The sequence below is a fragment of the Limulus polyphemus genome, unplaced genomic scaffold (genome assembly GCF_000517525.1).
Source record: "Limulus polyphemus unplaced genomic scaffold, Limulus_polyphemus-2.1.2 Scaffold2275, whole genome shotgun sequence".
Classification (NCBI taxonomy): Eukaryota; Metazoa; Arthropoda; class Merostomata; order Xiphosura; family Limulidae; genus Limulus; species Limulus polyphemus.
The window spans coordinates 132,497-147,241 of record NW_013667885.1 but is presented as its reverse complement, the minus strand read 5'-3'; the positions used below and the strand labels follow the sequence as shown (position 1 = coordinate 147,241).

The 14,745-nt window shown below is 33.0% G+C and overlaps 1 protein-coding gene across 1 annotated transcript in view; it reads right to left on the bottom strand.

Moving 5' to 3' along the window:
* The window catches only part of LOC106466492 (zwei Ig domain protein zig-8-like), a 137,685-nt gene that overhangs the window by 42,456 nt on the left and 80,484 nt on the right, over positions 1-14,745 (bottom strand). Inside the window, exon 2 of the mRNA XM_022394511.1 lies at positions 845-1,035. Coding sequence (XP_022250219.1) covers positions 845-1,035 — 191 coding nt within the window. The remainder of the gene's footprint in view (positions 1-844; positions 1,036-14,745) is intronic.

Sequence of the window (14,745 nt, the reverse complement as noted above, 5' to 3'; positions counted from 1 at the left end):
ACCATTTTCATTTGTATAGTGCTCTGTAGAACACAAATTAGTTAGCATAAATCAGTTAAATAACAAAAAATTAAGTGTATATTTACTTATGACCACTCAGTGTATATATAAACAAAATTATTCAGACTATTAACACTGTAATATTATAACTACGTTCCTTTCATATGTAATCTATGATAATACCTGCAACACGTTTCCTTCTAATATCGAAGATATAGTGAAGTAAAATGCCTTAAATGGCCTTATGCTAATTACGTGTATATTAAAATTGTTTACGTATTCGTACGTGTTTAATGAATAATTCTCTTTAGCTGTTGGTTTTGTCAATTAGTTGCTCAATTTTTAGTTTATACATTATACACCTGTTTATAATTTTGCAGGGTGCGAAACACCAGTAAGAATAGAAAGCAAATCTCGGTAACTCAGTATTCTAGCTTGTCCAGTAATATCTGTCACAAGTTGTTGTTTTGTTACATTTTCTGTAATTATTCCTAACATTTCGTAAGATATGCGTTAGAAAAGAACGAATCGGTTAGGAACAAAGTGTTTAATGACCGAGTTCATTCGAGATATACCAGATAACAAGAGTTTAAAAGCATCAACGTAAGTTGAGAAAAATCTACTAAATTAAATAACATTTTCAGAATTCGTTTATCAAAGTTGTTATTAACTTTATGGTCTATATAACACGGTATTTAATGATGATTGGTTACATCTAAGAGTTATGAAAAACTTGTTTGTATTACAAACTAGCTGATATAATCTTATTACATAGAACTAAATGTGAAAGTTTTTAACATTAACAATAATCTTCATTTTGTAAAATCATCGTCGTAGAGTTTACCGCTTTGTCTCCGATGTTATTGACAATACAGTGTAAATAGACGGTCTGGCCCAGTTGGGTAGTGATGTTTTTTTCTCTACTTTGGCCAAAAGATGGAGATGTGGACTGCACAAACAACCAATAATCACCATTCTTAGACAGTGACATCAACCGTTTTCTTTCTGTCTGGATTAGCTCGTCCTTGGATAAATCTATGGCCAAAACACAGGAGATTAATTATAAATAATTTATCATCGAACCCATTTTTTATGGAAAGTGGGTGCAACACGTTTTGTTTTTATTTACATATATCATTAATAACAGTAAACAATAGAACAAAAGTTAAAATGTAGTAATACGATATCATGTTGGTAACATAAAAGCAAAAGTTACGAACAGTTATGTTTTACTTTCTTATTTTCTGATATTTTATATTATGTAATAAAGGCTTGGATTTCAAGTAATACTATTCGCAATACATTAAAAGATACAAGGCTCTGTTTCAAAACGTAATAATAACCAATGATTATATTCCTACATGCATTATGGGGGATGTTAATTGAATCAAAGCTCTAATGATCGATATATAAGATTTAAATTATATGGGCATACTGTTATAAACGATTCTAATATTCTAAATTAATAACCAATGTTCATTGCATATAGTTCATTCAACTCAGCTACATGTCTATTAGACGTATTTCTTACATTCTGTACTAAAATTGGTTTGGTAATAGTTACAAAATATCAAATAGGGCAACTGTTACATAAAAGTATTAGTTTTTCAAACACTTGCATGAATCTAAACAAACAGAAAATAATTACAGTTATTTAAAACATTTATCTAAAAATCAAACGCCATTATTTAAAACTTTGACAACAATCTGAAACAGAAAAATTATTATTTAAAATTTTAGCATTCATCTAGAAAATTAAATTGAAATTGGTATTTAAAATATTCAGACACATAAAAACTGCTGTTGATAGCAATGACACTATTCTAGTGAAGAAAAAAAGTACATTTAAAATATTATTACTTCTCCAAAAAAGAAGATGAGTTATTTAAACTAATGATTTTAAACAAGAAAAACAGACATTTCTGTAAAAAAAAATTAAAACCAAACACTGGTAGACACTTGCAGTGCCTTGCAAAACTATTCACCCCTACCAATAATGTCATATTTTGATGAAATACAAACAGTATTTTTAATGAACTTGTTTTTATTCAACACTCTGATGATCAAACTTAACACTGTTATGTGTGAAGGAAGTTGAATGTCAGTAAAACATGCAAATAAAGTATATTAACTGAAATTTGCTGATAGCACAAAGTATTCAGCCCTGTAAGTCAATATTGGTGGAAGCACCTTTGATAGCAATTACAGCCGTGAGTCTTTTTCGATAGGTGTCTACCAGCTTTGCACAATGGGATGGTGCAATTTTTGCCCATTCTTCCTTGCAAAATTGCTCCAAATCTGACAAGTTCGTTGGGGATAGTTGATAGACTGTAATCTTCAAGTCTCGCCATAAATTTTATACTGGATTCAAGTCAGGACTTTGACTAGGCTACTTAAGGATACTCACTTTATTCTTTTGAAAGCACTCTAATGTGGCTTTAGCCTTCTGCTTCGGGTCACTGTCCTGCTGAAATGTGAATTTTCATACCAGCTTTAGATTCTTGGCTGACTCAAGGAGGTTTTCCTCTAGGATTCTTCTGTACTCTGCACCATCCATCTTCCCTTCAATCCTGACAATGTTCCAAGTCCCTGCTGATGAGAAGCATCCCCATAACATGATGCTGCCACCACCATGCTTGACAGTCGGAATAGTGTTGATTGGGTGATCAGGTGTGTTGGGCTTGCACCAGACTTAATACTTTGAATTTAGATCAAAAAAGCTCAATTGTTATCTCGCCTGACTATACAGTTTTCTGCTACTTGTCTGTAGCATCATTTACATGCTTTGTTTCAAACACCTTACGAGACTTAAGACAATTCTTTTCCGTAATGGCTTCTTTCTTGTCACTTGCCCATACAGGCCAACTTTGTATAGGGAATGGGATATTGTCGATGTATCAACACTGACTCCCATCTCAGACACGAAACTTTGCAAATCATTCAAAATCACTGTTGGTTTTACAGTGGCATCCCTAACCAGTTTCCTGCTTGTCCGGCTGTTTAGTTTGGAAAGGCTGCCTGATCTGGCTAGTGACTGGGTGGTATGAAGCACATTGCCCTTCTTAATGATGGACTTCACAATACTCAAGGATATAATCAGCGTCTTCTTGTAACCTTCTTCTGATCTGTGCTTCTCTACCACTTTGTCCCACAGACAGAGACTATTACACTAATTTTGTGACCTTTCAAACTAATCTTTCGCATCTGAACTGATTTATGGTTGACGTAGCAAAGGAGGTGAATATTATTCAATTGAGAATATTCTAATTTTCTTTGAAATTATAACTTACTTTCATAATATCAACATTTTTTAGCTTTCGTTTGGAGTAGATTGTGTAGCTTCGAAATGTAACGTGTACTTTGAAAGTATCATAATTGTAAGCTCAGACTGCAACAAATATGGAATCTTTTTAGGAAAGTGAATACTCTTCCAAGGAACCGTAGGAAAATTTTGTGTTTGTTTGTTGTTAAGCGATTGAGCCACTGAGTAGCACTTTAAAAAATACTTTATTATATAAATTGAGTATACTTAAAAACTAATTTAAAAACTGTTTTACTAAAATAAACTTATTTTTATTAGAACAGTTTGGTTTAGATATTTAAATACTCTATTCTGAACAGGTGTTCTTACTTTTCTTAAGTTTTTGGAAATGGTTGGCAGTCATTCCAAAAAAAAAGTTATTTTATAAAAGCTCATTTTAAAGGTGAGGGTAGTCTATAAATTAATGGATAAAATTAGAGCACCTACCAGTGACAGCAGATCCAGGTAGTTACAATGAATTGTCTGCATATTACAGTAAACAATACGTTCATAAATATTAAGAAAAATATGTATATGCAACTGTAGTTAACGTGTCAGTAGCTTGTAGGAACCAAACAGCTATATACCAAATAAGACCGTATGTCAATATTAAAAGATAAGTATGAAACAGTACATGTAATCCCATACTATGTGTCAGCATGTGGTAGAAACTAGTGACATATACGTATCATTAGACAATAATATTAAAGTAATAAGATTGAAGAATCTATATGTAAAAGTACATCATACTCTAGATGACGAAACGAACGACAATATGCAACAATAGAAAATACACAAGCAGATGATATAGAACAGTATGTTACAGGAAGATGGCCCGGCATGGCCAGGTGGTTAGAGCGCTCAACTGTTACAAAAATAAAGCTGTCTTAGCTGAAAATGATTCCTACCAAAATTTACACTTATGTCCTGTAGTCTTACCATTCTCACCGTCAAGTACGAAAAAAAATTATAATCCATCAACATTAGCAATTTCTTTGACAATCTTAAACACCTCAACACGGACAAATAATGTTTAAGAAAATAACGTACACTCCACAAAAGGTAGGACACAAGATAGTTAAAGTATAGAACCTAGACACAACAAAAGATAGGAAAAATGATTAGTGTGCAAAACCTAGACGCAACAAAAGGTAGGACACAAAACGGTAAAGGTAAATAACCAACACGCAAGAAAAAGTAGTGCACAAGATGGTTAAACTATAGAACCTAGACACAACAAAAAGTAGGACACAAGGTGGTTAAAGTATAGAACCTAGACGCAACAAAAGGTAGAAAACAAGATGGTTAAAGTATAGAACCTAGACATAACAAAAGGTAGGACACAAGATGGTTAAAGTATAGAACCTAGACACAAAAAAGGTAGGACACAAGATGGTTAAAGTAAGAACCTAGACACAACAAGAAGTAGGCAACAAGATGGTTAAAGTATAGAACCTAGACACAACAAAAAGTAGGACACAAGATGGTTAAAGTATAGAACCTAGACGCAACAAAAGGTAGAACACAAGATGGTTAAAGTATAGAAACCTAGACATAACAAAAGGTAGGGCACAAGATGGTTAAAGTATAGAACCTAGATGCAACAAAAGTAGGACACAAAATGGTTAAAGTATAGAACCTAGACACAACAAAAAGTAGGACACAAGATGGTTAAAGTATAGAACCTAAACACAACAAAAGGTAGGACACAAGATGGTTAAAGTATAGAACCTAGACATAACAAAAGATAGGACACAAGATGGTTAAAGTATAGAACATAAACACAACAAAATGTAGGGCACAAGATGGTTAAAGTATAGAACCTAGACATAACAAAAGGTAGGGCACAAGATGGTTAAAGTATAGAACCTAGATGCAACAAAACGTAGGACACAAAATGTTAAAGGTAACTAACCTATACTCAATAAAAGATTACACATCAGAATATGATTAAAAATTATCAAGAACTTCGAGTTTTATAAGCTAGCTTTCTAATACGTTTATATGTTATTTAAAAAATACTAATTTTAAGGCATTGTTTCCAGCTAAGTTCTATTTGGTTCCTGAATAACTCTGAATGCATCTGTTACTTGACCCTTTGAAAGAACCAAATTCGAAAATATTTGTCTGTTAGTTGTGTAAACTGCAGTATTCTAGATCGTCTTATCCTTTCAAGTTTCTCAAATGGTTTCGTACTGGTTGCTTATCTGTATAATTTGCTAAAATACATTTACACATACTTGGATGTATTTCATGAAATTATGAAAATAATGAAAAATTATTCGAAATACTGACCCTGCTGTGGGACTCGAAATTTGTAAATGAAACCCAACGTACAGCCTTGAAGTAAAGAATATATTTTTTATATATTTATAAAATTTTAGCAGGGATATTACATACCTGTGTTTTTGTTTCATTTTTCCTTTGTTGCTTTTTCGTTAATTTTAGAAATTGATATGCTAAAGAAAATATTCAGTATTATTTTTTAACTACATATATATATATATGTTATGAACTATGCAATACACGAAATTATAAAATGATGCATTTAAACTTTCGTAGTTCAATTGCCACAAAAAGAATCACAAATTTCATAGTAAATACAATTTTCAAAGGGTTTTAGCGCTTTAGGTATGAGAACCACGAGTACTTTTGATAGAGCCTCGATTTGGATATTTTGTGAAAATATTAGCATCTGCACGAAATTGTTGATAGGAGTCTTATTGTCAAATAAATGTTTTGTCTGGTCTCAAGATCTGCTCTTATGGGATTTCAGATCTCTGGTGTTTTCTTTGGAATCGTTTATTCAGTTTATCATGATTCTCCGAGATGTGTAGACACAACAAGGATAAACGAATAAACAATTCTTGAGTTCTGTAAAAAAAAAAGAAGAAACTCTGCATTCATTATTTTAGCAGCTCATAAAACGTGATGTTGCTTGTTTTCTAGACTGATTAGTACGTGTCTCCCGCTGCTACAGAAAGTTTCAAGTGCATCTAAAGGGGTGATAACAAGCCAACAAGAGTATTCCTCGTACCAAGCATCATACACAGATATACAACTTAAAAAGTCAGTCCTCTCGAGACAAGCTCGACCGTGCACATAAGAACAACTATCTGTGACGAACATCTTGTATTCCTCTGATGTATGAGCAACAAAGAAAATATTTAAATGATTAGAGGACATACGTTGTAGGTTAGTATTAGTAAAGTGGAGGCTTTAATACAAACTACAAGTCATCCAACATTGATTACAGTTTCTATAGTGCACAAGAGTTTAGAACTGCAAAAGACCCAAAAATAAGTTCAACATCTCGTCGTCTGTTTTAAATAACCATAATGCGTAAAAACATAAGGAAGAAGTATATTCACTGTCGTTGTAAATATATACATACATATATATATATATATACAAAAAAGGAACGTTCACACAACAATTCTCTCTGTTACTGTGATATACAAGCATTTGGTATTTTAAACCTAGCGGTACGTCATGCATCACATGGGTTAAACGTCTAGATCAGAGGCCCCAAAGACTCACACGTGGCCATCTCTGGTTGTTGTTAAGCATAAAGCTACAGAATGACTAGTTGTGGTTTGCCCATCACGGGTATTTTTAGCTTCGTAAGCCTGGATGGGGAGATATCCTACTTAAAACTCCAGAAAAGAGGGAGGGCAACCAGACACCAGCATCCCATGTCTACGCGGCTACTGTTAACCGAATAGAGATTCTTATTATAGTTACTACATTTCTAAAGCCGAATATGAGGAGAGTGTTCAGTAGCATTTCATCTCTCGAACCTTGGACCTTCTGATTTAACTGCCGGCAGACTAACCATTAGGACTCGGTGGCTCAATATACATGTATATATATATGAATATATAAATGAATGTTTACACAACGATCTTCACTTTTAACATATATAGATAAATAAAACAACATTCACACAACGATATTCACTCTCAATATGGTTAGTGTGTATATATAAATAAATAAAAAACTTTTAAAGTACAATATTCGCTGTCATTGTAATATACATGCATGTACGATATCAATTTACTTACTAATATTTACTGCACCTATGATGTATGTGCAAATAAAAGGTCTACACAGCTTTATCCACTAAAATCACGCATATGCAGTGACTGTCCAATTTATGAAGACGCACGTCTGTAGAACACTTTATTAATCTACTTATCTTCATAAGCAAAACAGATTGATTATGTAATGTATCAGGTGATTGTTTGGTTTACATAAACGCAGACTAATCTGCAAGACAAGGGCATAAGAGCAATGGAAGGGCGTGATGTACGAGTCTGTCGAGCATAAGTGTTGTTATCAAAGAATGTTTCTTAGACTAATTGTTCAAACGTTTATCATCACAGTTCATCAATGGTAACAATCGCAAGATAATACATCTACCAGTAAAAAATACTATGATTGCCAACATTAGTGACTGATCGAGGAAAAAGCAGATCATATCCAACCCATAAAGTTTCATTTCCACTCTGATGAGCGATGGCTCTTGTGAAACGAAAATGCTAAAGCAAATCAATGGGCCAAGGGCCCAGATTTACAGGGCAAGTTTAATATTTTTAACCAAGTGACAAAGGGTAATTAGCAGGCCTACTTATTTGTGTGCTCTAATGTAAATCAATGCCAAGAAAGTGTTTTCACGAAATTTCAGGGCCTGAGACTAATTGTTTGGTACCACTTAAAATTCGGTGCAACCAGCGGTTTAGAACACACAGACACTGAATCTTATTATATTAATGATTTTACAATCATCTGTATAAATAAAACAAAAACACTAATTATTCCTTGAACTTGAATAGGAACGGAATTTATATATATAAACAACAAGATGTTCCGTGACTGTTTCGCTAATTTTTTACACCAGTCAAACTTTCGAAAATCCTTTATTCAGTATCTGTGTTTTTCTCAATATGGATACCGATTAGTGTCCGTGCACCTGTACGATTTTACCTCTACAAGCTTCGAATAGCATATTTAAAGGTATTTTGAATATTCGTTCTTTTCATTCCTTCTATCAATAATATTGTAATTTGTAAAGCTAATTTTAAAGTTATCACTGTTTAGTATTTTCTTCGTTAGGTAGCGCATTATTTATAAACCGTTGTTGTTGTTTGTTTTTAAGCACAAGGCTACACAAAGGGCTATCTGTGCTCTGCTCACCACGGGTATCGAAACCCGGTTTCGAGCAGTATAAGTCCGCAGACTGTGCTAGCGGGGGTCATTTATAAACTTGTGAACCTGTGTTATGGGAGAATTCATAATCATTCATCCACATTTTTGGTTTCTTATGTAAAAATAATGTACCCCAAAACATAAAGTAAAATAATGTACCCCAAAAAATAAAGTGAAATAATGTGCCCCAAAAAAGTGAAATAATGCGCCCCAAAACATAAAGTGAAATAATGTGCCCCAAAACATAAAGTGAAATAATGTGCCCCAAAACATAAAGTGAAATAATGTACCCCAAAACATAAAGTGAAATAATGTGCCCCAAAACATAAAGTGTAATAATGTGCCCCAAAACATAAAGTGAAATAATGTGCCCCAAAACATAAAATGAAATAATGTACCCCAAAACATAAAGTGAAATAATGAGTACCAAAGCTTTTTGTTATACGTAATTAATGCTTTTAATACTACATAACAATGTTTACTATACGTATATATATATTGTATATACTGTGAATCCCACATTAAAACACATTTTAAACCATTCTGTATAAAAATATTTTTGTGTTTTGGTGATCAGCAACACAGATCATTAGTCTTTTTTTTTCTCACTAACTTATATTTATAGAAAACTCAACAAACATCTATCAGAAATACCTATCAACCGCAGTTTCTATTACTACTTACATTACAATATAAATTACGCTATCTCCATTAAACTGTATGAAATAAATGACTGATATTCCTATCGAAAGTCTAATGTGTTAAAAACTTCTGGTAGAATAAGGTTATGACAAATAATAGCTTCTTCATTCCATTACCTATATAATGAAATATCCACCTAGAAAAGTACTGTAACGCTTTACCATAAACAGCAACTATATCTGTGAAAAAAAGCATTCATCCAGCTTCGTCAAAAAGGAAACTCGAACACTTTTAAAATTATAAAAAAAATTTTCAAATGCATAGTTCAATATAATAATGTTTGTAATGTTTAAAAGAAGACAGTATTTTCGTCTTTCAGCTTGATTGCCAAAGCAGAGACATATTACCAGCAACCTAATTTTTAATCGCTTATTAGGTTAGAATAACGATCCCCTTTTTCAGTAGGTAAAAAAACAACCTAACTTTTCATCGCTTATTTAGGTTAGAATAACGATCCCCTTTTTCAGTATGTAAAAAAAACAACCTAACTTTTCATCGTTTATTTAGTTTAGAATAACGATCCCCTTTTTCAGTATGTAAAAAAACAACCTAACTTTTCATCGCTTATATAGGTTAAAATAACGATCCCCTTTTCCAGTATGTAAAAAAAAAGGAGTATAGTAGATAATATAGGTTTTTGAAAATGTAGCGTGCAGGCCTTGTACACGTAACTAAACGATCTAGGTATCTATGTGTTGTTGTAGTTTCAGTTAGATCGATGATAGTTTTCTTTCCATGGAAACTATTTGAGACATTTACCGAACATGTCTTTACAACATAGTTACGTATATGTGAGTTAGAATGCGCGAACACGCTCTTCATACGGTTATAACACAATGAACTTAACGACTAATCACCAGCTAACTATACGATGTAGTAGTGTATTATGCACGACTTTTTCATCAAGGTACGTTGTATGGTAAGGAAAGATGACGTTCACATTGATAGCTATGCTAGTTGTGATCTTGGGGAAAACTATGACAACAAACATTTCGGTTTTGTTAACAAACTAACCAGTTCTCTGAAAGAATCATTTAAATTATCTTTAAGCAAATTACGAACTTAGCTGTTAGTTGATAGAATTATATAATTATGCGTAGTACAGTTTCACTGTTGGCTAATAAATTAAATTTAAATGTATTACCAGCAATTTCACAAACTAAATTGTTGACTGAGGGACTCATTCAAACGAAGCCTCACGACCAGTAGCTTATGGAATAATTTAAATGGAGCTTAAATCATTTAAAACATTAAATCGTTAGCTCGTAGAACGACTTAAATGGAGTTTTAAAGTAGGTTTTCACAGAATAAAGTGTTAGCTGATAAAATGAAAATACTGTTCATGATCCTTCATGCGAGCTAAGTAAAACAGGTCATGAACCACACACAAGGGTATTTTGTTTTGATTAGCTCATTCATGAATACGGCAATGTAATTATTAGCTTTGATTATTTCATTCACGAATACAAAAATGCAATTACCTGCTTTGATTAACTCATTCACGAATACAACAATGTAATTATTAGCTTTGATTATTTCATTCACGAATACAGAAATGCAATTACCTGCTTTGATTAACTCATTCACGAATACAACAATGTAATTATCTGCTTTGATTAACTCATTCACGAATACAACAATGTAATTATCTGCTTTGATTAGCTCATTCACAAATACAACAATGTAATTATCTGCTTTGATTAGCTCATTCACGAATACAGCAATGTGGTTATCTGTTTTCAAAAATACAAAAATGTAATTACTTGCTTTGATTAACTCATTCACGAATACAACAATGTAATTATCTGCTTTGATTAATACATTCACGAATACAGCAATGTGGTTATCTGTTTTGATTAGCTCATTCACGAATACAACAATGAAATTATCTCCTTTGATTACCTCATTCACGAATACAGCAATGTGGTTATCTGTTTTGATTAGCTCATTCCTAAATACAACAATGTAATTACCTGCTTTGATTAACTCATTCGAAAATACAACAATGTTATTACTTGCTTTGATTAACTCATTCACGAATACAACAATGTAATTATCTGCTTTGATTATTTCATTCACGAATACAACAATGTAGTTATCTGTTTTGATTAGCTCATTAAAAAATACAACAATGTAATTACTTGCTTTGATTGTTTCATTCACGAATACAGCAATGTAATTATCTGCTTTGATTAATACATTCACGAATACAGAAATTTAGTTATATATTTTGATTAGCTCATTCACAAATACGACAATATAATCATCTGCTTTGATTTGCTCATTCACGAATACAGAAATGTAATTATCTGTTTTAATTAGCTCATTCACAAAATTAGCGATGTAATTGTTTGCTTGGATTAACTCGTTTACGAAATACAGCAGATAATCAGCTATTCTGTAAGTTTCATCTCTAAATTTTGAAAGTTTATAGGAGGCTAATTTGACTAGCAAACTTTATAATTACTAGGAATTTATAATAAAATGCTTATACTCCATTTATAAGAAAAATTAATAAATAACTGAAATAGAAATTCAACGCAAAACATTCACGAATAAACTAAACCAACGCACTTTCCCACTCCATGTGCTCATTTGCCTCTATGATAGAATATATTATTTAAATTATCTTTTAAGTAGATTCAAATGAAGAAATTAATAGTTTAGTGATAAGTAAAACTGCATGCAGACTGGTACTTAAACTACTTTATAAAATGTATGAAGGCCTTCGAGTGAAAAACCTGCTTCACTTCTCAGGCTAAATATACCTGATGGTTAGATAAATCTTGGTTGTTATACGCCAATGATCAAAATGTATCAACTAATACATCCCCTGGTTGTGTAGCGGAAAAGTTTAACAGTCTGTAGCTTATCCATTATTATTCCATTTCTCTTATATTAAAAAATGTCTGTATATAAGCAAAAGGCACAACGTGAGTCAAAGCTATTCTGTTTTTACCCATGTTAAACTCAATGTGCTATACTACTTTTAAAAACACAGATCTAACGGAACTCTACGTTTGTCCACAAGTTACAGTTCTGTCGTGTATGTTGCGTTGGAATTAATATGTAAGTAATTTAGATATCTCTGTATTTGCTCCATGGTTTTCAACATCATGATAGAATGAAAGTAAATCTTTGAAAAGAAATGATCTAATTTACTTTATCTTCAATGAAACCATTGTGTCAATCTAGGAATTAGCCTCTACCAGAATTGTCTTGAAACAAGATCAGACGGATCTCACAGTATGAACTCATTTAATATTGTATAGCCTATAAATGTATTACTAAAAACATAACCTAAAAATTAAGAACTGGAAAGCTGCCAATTCTTAAGGCAGGCGAAATTGATCTTCTTAAAAATGCGCCGTTCTGTCTATTTCAAGAACCAATGACAACATCCCTTCAAGCTTAAACCATCCCATTTTTCACAACAAAATAATTTCAAAAGCTCACCATTACTCAATTTTACAGACAACAAAGGGAAGGGCATTGAAATGTAAGATACAATCTATACCGCGACCAAACGAGTCCGGCGAAATCGAACAATACCAGTTTAAATCACCAAAAGAAACATATGTCTCCATTGTGTGACATTCTCTATCATCGATCCATAGGCTGATGACGTGCTCGAGAATGGAGGACTCAGCTGTTTTGTTTCCTAATACAAGTTAAAGTGTTTTTTTTTTAGTTCTTTTAACAGCTGTGTTTAACTGGGAGGTTGAACAGCGTCAAGTTATACCTTGCTTTGGTAAACGGTATGTAAATAGAAACTATATTTTGATCACATCGAGAAGAGCAAGTTATTTACCTTGATCATATAATATTCGCCCCAATATTTTGGCAGGACATGCCAATATTTCAAGTGGTCTATAATTGTTAATGATACATTTTATTACCAGATTCGTAAATTGACGTAAGTTTAGTAATTTTCCACATCTCATAAAATATATTATTAATTCATTGGTTGTTTGTTTTTAGAGCAAAGCCACATTGGGCTATCTGCTGTGTCTACCGTGGGGAATCGAACCCTGGATTCTAGCGTTTTAAGTCTGTTAAATTACCGACGTCCCACCGGGAGCTATATTATTAGAAATAGCGTGCGTGTGTGTTTTGTTATAGCAAAGCCACATTGGGCTATCTGCTGTGTACACCGAAGGGAATCGAACCCTGGATTCTAGCGTTTTAAGTCTGTTAAATTACCGACGTCCCACCGGGAGCTATATTATTAGAAATAGCGTGCGTGTGTATTTTGTTATAGCAAAGCCACATTGGGCTATCTGCTGTGTACACCGAAGGGAATCGAATCCCTGATTTTAGCATTGTAAACCCGAAGACTAACCGCTGTCCACTAGAAATAGCTCAATTCTACATTAAGGTATTTACAGTATCTCAGAACACGTCTTGAATGTATATGGGGCCTAACTTTTTTTTTATTGATTAAGTGATCTGATGACAGATTGGTAATATTTAGATGATAATATGGTTCAGTGTATCAATGCTACACAGATTACACAGGCCTGCGATGGTTTTATTGTCTAGAAATGTTTACATGTTCTACGGTAATTCCTCTACGCTGAATCCGAAAATGATATCCATTTTTCTCCATTGCGTACAGATTTTTCACAAAACGTCATAACGCGATACATAAAAGAAAGACCACAACACGTAGATTTGAGACTAAAAGACGTAGATTTCATTTTAAAAATCAGGAAGAATGAGGATGTATATTCGCTTGACATTAATGTTCTTCCCTTTTCTTCAGTTTATTTGTATTTTTGTTAACAAACATGAAAATAAAAAATGTTCACTATGGTAAACGAAAGAATAATTTAATCTAAGTAAGAGTTTTTTTCTTCCCGATTTGTAAAAAATCCTCAAGCGATAGAATAAGAATGAATATTATTTTCGAAATCTGCGTAGCTGAATTATGGAAAATCCGTTATTAAAACCAAAACCACTATCGTTTGTTTGCTATTGAATTTCGCGCAAAGCTACACGAGGGCTATCTGCGCTAGCCGTCCCTAATTTAGCAGTGTAAGACTAGAGGGAAGGCAGCTAGTCATCACCACCCACCGCCAACTCTTGGGCTACTCTTTTACCAACGAATGGTGGGATTGACCGTCACATTATAACGCCCCCACGGCTGAAAGGGTGAGCATGTTTGGTGTGACGGGGATTCGAACCCGCGACCCTCAGATTGCGAGTCGAGTGCCTTAACCACCTGGCCATGCCGGGCCACAAAACAACTATTATGAAGCTTAAATTCGCAGGCCTGTGTTATCAAAACAGTGTATCACAGATTGAACATAACGTAAAAAAATAAGTTGAATTTCTTGTTTAATTTTCTTACATAGAATCCTAAAGGATTCATTATAACGATACGTATCATAAAGTTTCTTTTTTCTGTCATCTATTATGTTAAAATCATAAATAATATTCAACGTTGAACTGGCCTATCTATGGCCTAAATAAAATGTTTTTAACTGTGTACCAGTTTAACGTTGAATATTATTTATGATTTTAACATAATA